Raw genomic sequence first — 9,366 nt, 5'->3', positions numbered from 1 at the left:
AAATGGGTCACGATCAATATATACAATTTGACTTATACAGAGGGGACTCCATTTTTTTAAAGGTAAATAGCCATATTAAAATCTGATATATTCCATAAAGTTTGAAATCCGCTACTTAGATAACAAAATTTCAATTTTTCTAGTTTATTCCATCTTAAATCTCAATTTAGATCGACAAAAATGTCCAAAGATCCACTCTAAAGATTAAAAAAAGGGCCATAATCTCAAAAGGGGTCTCAAATCAAATAAAAAGGCCCAAAACTTCTTTCTTCTTCTTAACAAAATAGGCCCAACTGAATTATTTAAACAAAACAAACTGGCCCAAAAGTGAGCCCAACTCCTGAGAATAAGATGCTGCCTTAACACACACAAATCAGAAAAGCTGTGACCTCATCTGCGCCACCAAACCGCCGTCGCCGGTCACCAACTCCATGTACGGTTGTTCCCCTTTAACATTTGTGCTTTAATACATCTTTATTATTTTTTATTTGATCATAACATGTCACCATTTCAGTATTTATCATATTTCACATGACATCATAAGAGGCACTCCAACCGTTTGCCAAAATGCCCGACAAAGTCTGGTGTAGTCTAAGTGTTCTTCATATCATCAATGACAAAGATTACTCCATATTGTTTTAAACCCTAACCTTCCCCTTCATCAAAATTGTTCAGCCATGGCTCATGCTGATAATTCAAAGTCCAACAATTCGGAGCAGCGACCCTATCTTCAGCTCGATCCCCCGAAATTCAACGGAGACGATCCATGGGGATGGACTTTCAAGGTTGACATGTATTTCGACTATTACGGAATGTCGGAAGAGCATCGTCTACACTTTGTCGGACTACTCTTCGAGCAGCCGGCGCTGGATTGGCTCATTTACCGAAAAAAACACAATTTGCTGAAATCATGGCCTAGTTTCATGGAGGCGGTGAAAGAGAGGTTTGATCCAACATATCATGACAATCACTTTGGGATACTCTGCAAGCTGCAGCAACTCAACATGGTGATGGAATATCAGGACGAGTTCGAGAGGCTTTTGGTCAAGATTAAGGGTGCATCGCTATCGGAGAGTCACCTTGTCTCCATATGTGAATCGGGCTTCAAAGATGCTATTCGATGGGATCTACACTTGCGAAAGCCGTCGTCCTTGTGTGAAATGTTTGCGCTTGCGCGCGAATTCGAGAAGATGTACGATGAAGGCTTCAAGTGAGAGTGGTATGTTTTGGTTGTTTTATTTGTTTTGAGTTGAATTTTGTGGGGATTGAATATATTTGCAGTTGTTTCCAATTATAATTAGAAGTTGAAGTTGGATATAATTCTTATAAGATTGAATTTATCTTTTTGTTTCAATTTGTAATAGGATTTTTGTTGTCTAGGCTTTATTGTTAGTTTGAATGAGGTCCTTTTTGATTTTTTATTAAATAGAAGATTTAGAAACTTTAGATTTTGTATGTGTTAGGCTTCGTTTCCCTCATATGTTCGGTTATTATTTAGAGCGACTAGGCAACATTTGGTATCAGAGATGTAGACATGGTGATTGTGGTATGCGTGGTAGGAGACAAGGAGAGGACCCCTGATAAACTCATGTTTTGATAGTTGAAGTTTACTCAATTTAAATCCTATAGTTTTTGACCAATTATATGACTTTTAGGAGTTTAATGAGTTTGTTTAGAACGTGCTAAGAAGTAAGAATATAGGTGAAACGGGCATGAAAAGGCAAGAATACGTGAGTCATATTAGTCCACATTAAAGTTTAACAGAAGTGGCTAGTATTGTTAGAATCATCATCAAGTTCTGAACAATTACTTCTGATATTTCTGTTTAAGAGAAACAAAATATCAGAGTTATATTTTGGTCCAAAGTCTAAGACATACGATTAGAAAACAATTTTGAGCATTGAAATATTTGAGTTTTTAGCATCTGTGCAGATTGCATGCAAGGGTTGCTTGTACAATTTTATGAACAAAAGTAGCCTAACTTAGAAATACAACATTGCACAATTTAAGATGCATTATTTGCAAAACATCATAGACACAACCAGCTAGTGTTCCAAATGAAACTCAAGAATAGCACAATTGTTTGTCTTGAATCACCTTCCCCTTATTGTTGCTTTTGCTGTATTTCTTCTCTTCATCTTACTATTACTATATCCAATGAGAGTATTACTAATACTTATATTCCCAAGAGACACAGGAATCTCTCCCGTGAGAGTATTATTGGACAAATTCAAGTATCTAAGAGAATTAAGATTGCCAATGGAAACTGGAATATTCCCGGAAAATCTATTGGAAGATAAGTCAATCATTGTAAACGTATCTAACAATCTTTTCAATTCCTGATCCAAACCCTTCAAAATGACACCTAAGTCTAAATATGTTTGGAGCCCATCCTTCCCAACGCGTGTCAGATTATCCTTGGCATCTATCATACCTTCACAATTCTTGAAATAACTATCGGGTAAATAGCCAACAAATGCATTTCTTGATATATACAAGACTTGTACCTTCACAATTCTTGAAATATCTATCAGGTAAATAGCCAACAAATGCATTTCTTGATATATACAAGACTTGCAACTTTGGAAACGGATGCTCGGTCTTTGAAGCCTCCAACATAGTACCATTCAACTTGTTAGACCTCAAGACGAGGACGCGAAGTTGAGGGAATGCTTCCATCCAGAAAGGAAATGCACCTCGTATTTCATTATCACCAAAATCAATGCTTTCCAGGCGTTGGCAGTTGATTAGGGAATGTGTTATTCCTTCCAACTTATTGCCATACAGAATAAGGGACTGAAGACTGCAACCTTTTGCAAATGTGGATTGAAGGGCTGTGATTTGGTTTTGACCTAAATTAAGAGCCAACAATGAACTATTGAAGTTTCCCAAGCACTTTGGAATCTGTCCTTCCAAATGATTGTCTGCTAAATGGAGGAGTGTCAGTAATCTCAAGTCGCAAATGGATGATGGAATCTCTCCAATTAGTTTGTTATGAGGGAGCACTAAATAATCCAGCTCTGACATATTCCCAATGGCGGAAGGTATTGGACCTGAAAATTGATTTTGAACAGGGATCAAGAATGAGATATTGACATATGAGAGAGAGAGAGAGAGTATGATACCATTTAAATTATTGTCGTGAAGCCATAACTCAATGAGGTGTTTCAGGTTTCCAATTTCTTTTGGAATTGTACCTACGTACTCGTACAAATTTTGAAATGACAATCATAACATCCAATGAGTTAGTACAACTTTGTATCCAAAAATATATAAAGAGACATGAAATCATGCTACTTAAAACATGGAAGTTGTGACACTAATATATGTATGTTTAGGGTTCAGTAAAACATGACACAATGTATTACTTCCTCCGCCCACAATAAGAGTCATATTTTGTCATTTCGATTCATCCCACAATAAGAGTTATTTCACTTTTACCATAAATGGTAAGTACGCCCCGCATTCCACCACTTATTTCACCCACATTTTATTATAAAACTAATATATATAAGTGAGACTCATATTCTACTAACTTAATCAACCTACTTTTCTTTATATTTCTTAAAACCCGTGTCAAAACTAAATAAGACTCTACTATTGCGGGACGGAGGGAGTACTTTATATAACTCTGTGGAACAATGAAAGAGAAAATATCATACCGCTTAATGTATTATTGGAAAGCCGTAAGTAGGAAAGAGATGTCTTGTTCCCAATTTCCTTCGGTATAGATCCATTTATTAGAATATTGTGTTGCAACTGCAGCTCCCATAAATTAAAAATGCGACCTATCTCTTTTGGTATAGGACCTGCGAGAATATACAAAAAACATTGTGCAAGCTTTATAAACATAGGAATGGCCCCTTGAGACAAGATAATGATTTAGTTATAACTAATAAACTTTAATTTTCATTTATACCGAGTTAACATCAATATACCTGATTGATCCGATGGATGACACATGGTAGTAGTTACTCCCACCTTTCCATATTAATTGAGTAAATTTTCTATCTTGAGAAGTTCCAAGATAATTGAGTTTCTATTTTTGGAAAAAAGTAACATTCTCTTTAACTTTATTCTCTCTCACTTTATTTACCATCCGTTTAACACATTATTCTTAAACTCTGACTAAAAAAAGTGGCTCTATTAATAAGGAATGGAAGGAGTATCATATTATGGGAAAATGTGACGCATTCATGTTGACACAAAATTGAACGACTTAAACTAGTTTTAGTAGCAACAACAGCAATAAAACTTTACAATAAAGTAAGTCATGAAGGGTTGGGGTCGTACCACTTAAAGCATTATAGGAAAGGTATACACCAACCATGGCTGTCAAGTTCTCAAGTTCCCAAGTTCTCTTGGCACTGAACCACTAATGTTGTTGCAACACATGCTTAATCGCTCGAAATTAGTAAGATGACCGATCTCTTTTGGAATTTCACCTATAGGATTACGATAGAAATCATAAACTTAGCTCAAATTAAGCATCAACAAGTGATTTGCTCATACCGGTTAGATTATTATATTCAAGGCCTATTCTGAGAAGGGATGTCATGTTTCCAATTTGTGGTGATAATGATCCACTTAGTTCATTGGAAGCAAAGTCAACATATTGCAAGGATGTCATGCCGAAAAGAGTTGCAGGCAATGAGCCTTTTAATTTGTTGGAACTCATGCCTAATCTTTTTAAATTTGTTAGACGACCAATCTCCTCTGGAATATCACCTACATGAATCAAATCCATATTATTTAGTACATGTTCATATAGCATTATAATATTTCAAATTATACTCCCTCCGTCCGCGAATAGGAGTCTCATTTTTTTTCTGGCACGAGTTTTAAAAATGTTAAAAAAGTGGGTACACAAAAGTTAGTGAAATATGGGTCCACGTGTATATATTAGTTTTAAATGATATGTGAGCGGAGTGTGGTGCCTTTTTACCATTTTTGGTATTCTCTGTCTTACTTTTTCTCTTTAATTATGTTACTTTATTCCCTTTCCACTTTTCTAACAAAACCCCATTTCCTTAAATCCTGTGCCGAAAAGTTTGTGCTCGCTTATCTTGAAACAAAGGGAGTATTAAATTTGCCCAATGCAGTACACTAATATTTGGTGGTGTTCTAAATTTATCAAGATTAATCCTCGATTTAAACACACTAAGTACTACGTATAGTACTTTAATTAAATTCCCACAAGAAGAAATTATTTCTCTCGACAAAACAAATTACACTACACTAGTATGACTATTTAATCAACGTACGTACTTTCCATCACGCAATCAACAATAATTAGTCCCTTGGTGTTATGCCAAGTACTACAATAATTCATCATCACATCCATTTGATTACTTACTCAAGGTTCGTATTTCAAGTTCATACGAAACTAAAAGAACTCACGGGGCTCCAAAAATATTATTGGTGCGAATCCCAAAATATTCACTTCCTCACTCCGCGAGAAATTAAATATTATTTTTACAAAATTCCTTTAACTCACCATATCACATTCATTAAAAAAAAATTTAATCTGAAAATTGTGAGCAAAAAGTTTATTTGTTATTATAAAGTTATCACCTAACGCCTTCTCAAAATAAACTATAAATGGTTTTAATAAAGTATTTGTAGTATTAGACCTCATGTGGTCTTAATATAAATGTAATATAGGAATAAATCACAAATTTGAATCATTGTATGTAAACAACTTTTAGTCATATCACCAATATAAGAGCTTGACTATTCCATGGAAAAGAATATGTGATTCAAATTAAAATCCTGTACAGAATGATGTCTCCCATTCAATCAACACGCCAAACTCTGCCGTGTTTTTTAGTCTTAACTTTTTATTTTGTTTATAGTTTTTACTCTTTAGTTTGCATATAAATAGGCAAATGAAGCAGAGTAGATAGACAAAAACATCAGCCATGAAAACAGCATACCTTTTCCTTAAATATCTTTTTCTCCTAACACTGTGTCTATATGTGTGTCCTTCAGGAGCAGCCACAAGTGAAGCAGAGGCTTTGATGAGATGGAAATCCAGCCTATCATCTTCTGCTTCTCTCGAGTCTTGGTCCGTCAAAAACATCAGCAACCACTGCAGATGGATCGGCATTAGCTGCAACGACGAGGGATCTGTCTCTGGGATTGATATCTACGGTGCAGGCCTTGCAGGGACATTGGATCTGTTCCATTTCACTTCATTGCTGAATCTCACCACTTTCAGCCTCAACGGGAATTATCTCCACGGTTCCGTACCAGCTGCTCTTGGCAACCTCACAAGCCTCACTCTCTTGGACCTCTCCGACAATCAGTTTACCGGCGCCATTCCACCAGAGATTGGGCGCTTGACAGAGCTTCGATACCTGAGCCTCTCCATGAACCAGATGGTTGGAGAAATCCCATATCAGATTGGCAATATGAAGAAGGTGCGCTTCTTGGATTTGGGCTTCAATTACTTTGAAACTCCTGACTGGTCTCTATTTCCCACTTTCCCTTTCCTAACTCACCTTGATCTTGGTATCAATGAACTCACCTTGGAATTCCCACACTTCATAACCACATGTCTCAACCTTACTTTTCTTGACTTGTCTCAAAACGCCTTCACAGGCCAAATTCCTGAATCATTGTTCACCAATTTGGTCAAACTTGAATATCTTAACCTCACTAGAAATGGTTTTCAAGGCCCCCTGCCACCAAATATCACTAACCTCTCCAAGTTGAAGGATCTTCGCCTCGTCAGCAACTTTTTCTCTGGCAACATTCTTGATTCAGTAAGCCTTATTCCAAGCCTGCAAAATCTAGAGCTGTACAATAATTCATTTGTAGGAATAATCCCTCCTTCTATAGGCCTACTCACGAATCTCCGAACTCTAGGCCTTCAAATGAACAGATTCAATTCCTCCATTCCTCGAGAGCTCGGCCTATGTAACAAGCTGACCTACTTAGATTTATCCCAGAATTCACTCTCGGGGCCATTGCCGCCATCCTTTTCAAATCTGGGCAATTTATCTGAGTTGGGACTATCTGCTAATAGCCTGACTGGTGAAATATTGCCCCGTTTCATCATGAGTTGGAGAAAACTAATCTCACTACAAATTCAACACAATGAATTCAGCGGGGAACTTCCATCAGAAACAGGCTTGCTCACAAACCTAGACTATCTGTATCTCTCTAATAATTCGTTTTCAGGCAGCATCCCACCAGAGATAGGAAATCTACAAAATTTGTTGGAGCTGGACCTTTCAACCAATAACTTTTCAGGTGAAATACCGATAGAGTAGGAAAACAATGCCTTAGACATGTGCTCGTATTGTCTCTACTGCAAAATGTTACATATACAGATGATAGACATGTGCCTTTTTCCGATATAAATGTGTTTGATTTAAATCCTTGTTTATCTTTCAAATACATCTTTTGTAGGTGAGCTCCCATTCTCCGTCTGCAAGTTGTCTAGGCTTAGAATTCTTGTTCTCTCAAATAATACTTTGGAAGGAAGACTGCCACAGTGCTTTGGAAACTTGAGCAGATCTTTGACCATCTGTCATCTAAATGAAAATCAATTTAGTGGCCCCATTCCATCTACCTTTCTTAAGAATTGTAGTCTTATATCCATCAATTTGGGTAATAACAAATTCCACGGACGATTACCCAAATCCTTAGTCAATTGCCGAAATCTAAGGGGTCTCGACATTGGAAATGATAGTATACAGGACGAATTTCCCTTTTGGATGGAACGCCTACGCGAGCTTCGAGTGCTAGTGCTGAGGTCAAACAAGTTTGGTGGTAACATGTCGTTTCCTTCACGAACCAAGTTTCCGTTTCCTCGGTTGCAAGTTTTAGATGTATCCCATAATGAATTTCTAGGCTCTCTACCTCAAAGATATTTCAACAATTTCAATGCAATGATTGAGCCGGTAGAAAATGAATATGATGAGTTTCTAAGGTACGTGGAGATGAGGCTCAGCTTGAAAGGTCAGGATCAGTTAATTACGAGACTATTGGAAACCTTCACAACAATTGATCTTTCCTCCAATAGATTCTCTGGGAGTATTCCACCCTCCATAGGAAATCTTAAGATTCTCAAATACTTGAACCTATCACACAATAGCCTCACAGGACATATACCTTCATCTCTTGGAAACTTGAGTGATCTCGAATCGTTGGATCTGTCAACAAACAAATTGGATGGTAAAATTCCAAGTGAATTGACAAGGTTGACATTTCTTGCGAAATTAAACCTTTCAATGAACAATCTTGTTGGACAAATACCACAAACAAAACAGTTTTCCACATTCGAGAATGATTCATACATTGGAAACTTGGCATTGTGTGGACTTCCATTGACAAAAAAATGCAAAGAGGATGATGGGCAGTCGATGCAGCCTGCAGAAGAAGATGATGATGAATATGAATATGAATTCATAGATGGATTTGGTTGGCGATGTGTTGTAATTGGATACAGAAGTGGTTTCATAGTTGGGTGATTATAAGAAGTGGAAGGCCATTATGGTTAGTGGAATTCTTTTTTGGAGTTGGATATAAATATAAGAAGAAGAAGAAGAGACGCAACCGAGCTGCACCGACACGCAGGGGAAGTTAATTCAGTTGTGCGATTTCTTGAATTGCTGCTTATGTTTGAGTTGTGTTTTGTATTTCTTTTTACCTTTATAATTTCTACTTCTGTCGTTTCGCTTAGTATCTATAATAAATAAATTCAGGTATGAAGCTACAGTGTGTTCTAAATTTTGTAAAAAATAACCTATCCTGCAGAAAATAGTTGATGGCTAAAATTATAAAAAAAAAATTAATTTACTCCCTTAATTAATAACCAATGGTCATGTTTTTCCATTTGTAGTTTGATTCCTTTTCTAACGAGGTTTATTTCATTTTCTATCAATAATGACTAAGAGAATGGGAAATAAGATATGAGTTAAAATAAAGCACGACACAGAATAAACCGAAAGAGATTTAATACTTCATCCGTCCCACAATAAGGTCAGGATGATTTTATTTAATTGCTACTTTCTCAACTTATATTATTATTTTGTCTTAGGCTCATAGCCTTATTACTCATCAAATCAATACTGATTACTGATTATTTTGTATGGGACTAAGTTCTTTTTTGTGTAGGTAAATGAGTTATAATTTCCCATTAAAAATTATTGAGTATAAATATAGGAATTAATTTTCAAAATGTATGAATGGGAAATAAGATATGAATGTCCCAAAATTAAAACAAGAGATGAATTATCTTAAATTATTAGGATTTTAAGATGAGCCCAATGCGACATTATATGAATTTGTGCTTAAGTCAAAGTCCATTCTCTTACTGTTATGCAAGGGACTGTTCGTGGTCCAATTATGGCTACT

At 36.3% G+C, this 9,366-nt stretch overlaps 3 protein-coding genes across 5 annotated transcripts; 2 read left to right on the top strand and 1 right to left on the bottom strand.

Moving 5' to 3' along the window:
- Positions 1-381: 381 nt before the first annotated feature.
- Positions 382-1,399, top strand: LOC125197429. 3 transcript variants are annotated; one of them, XM_048096166.1, is made up of 3 exons: positions 390-433; positions 515-584; positions 676-1,399. In XM_048096166.1, exon 3 carries the CDS (start codon positions 678-680, stop codon positions 1,212-1,214), a length of 537 nt encoding a protein of 178 aa, XP_047952123.1. In that variant the 5' UTR covers positions 390-433; positions 515-584; positions 676-677; the 3' UTR covers positions 1,215-1,399. The 3 variants fall into 3 exon arrangements, with proteins under 3 accessions (XP_047952122.1, XP_047952123.1, XP_047952121.1); XM_048096165.1 differs by lacking the exon at positions 515-584 and having other exon boundaries at positions 382-433; XM_048096164.1 differs by lacking the exon at positions 515-584 and having other exon boundaries at positions 411-438.
- A 694-nt stretch (positions 1,400-2,093) lies between these two features.
- On the bottom strand, positions 2,094-3,027 carry LOC125195196 (receptor-like protein 33). The gene is made up of 2 exons (XM_048093381.1): positions 2,508-3,027; positions 2,094-2,434 (listed from the first exon to the last, which is right to left on the bottom strand). The coding sequence occupies exons 1-2, from the start codon at positions 3,025-3,027 to the stop codon at positions 2,094-2,096; spliced, it is 861 nt and encodes a 286-aa protein (XP_047949338.1).
- A 7-nt stretch (positions 3,028-3,034) lies between these two features.
- LOC125195195 (receptor-like protein 19) lies at positions 3,035-8,718 on the top strand. The gene is made up of 3 exons (XM_048093380.1): positions 3,035-3,044; positions 5,992-7,257; positions 7,417-8,718. Exons 1-3 carry the CDS (start codon positions 3,035-3,037, stop codon positions 8,478-8,480), a joined length of 2,340 nt encoding a protein of 779 aa, XP_047949337.1. The 3' UTR covers positions 8,481-8,718.
- The last annotated feature ends 648 nt before the right edge of the window (positions 8,719-9,366 follow it).

Source organism: Salvia hispanica, chromosome 6 (assembly GCF_023119035.1).
Source record: "Salvia hispanica cultivar TCC Black 2014 chromosome 6, UniMelb_Shisp_WGS_1.0, whole genome shotgun sequence".
Lineage (NCBI taxonomy): Eukaryota > Viridiplantae > Streptophyta > Magnoliopsida > Lamiales > Lamiaceae > Salvia > Salvia hispanica.
The sequence above is the reverse complement of the archived record's forward strand: the minus strand, read 5'-3'. Positions and strand labels throughout refer to the sequence as shown.

What these genes read in the sequence shown, in the direction of transcription:
- LOC125195196 (XM_048093381.1), bottom strand. Translation starts at nt 3,027, where the DNA reads ATGTCAGAGCTGGATTATTTAGTGCTCCCTCATAACAAACTAATTGGA. An exon ending in ATATTTCAAGAATTGTGAAG is followed by an intron (nt 2,435 to 2,507) that starts GTACAAGTCTTG and finishes AGAATTGTGAAG; the next exon opens with GTATGATAGATGCCAAGGAT.
- LOC125195195 (XM_048093380.1), top strand. An exon ending in TTCAACCAATAACTTTTCAG is followed by an intron (nt 7,258 to 7,416) that starts GTGAAATACCGA and finishes CATCTTTTGTAG; the next exon opens with GTGAGCTCCCATTCTCCGTC.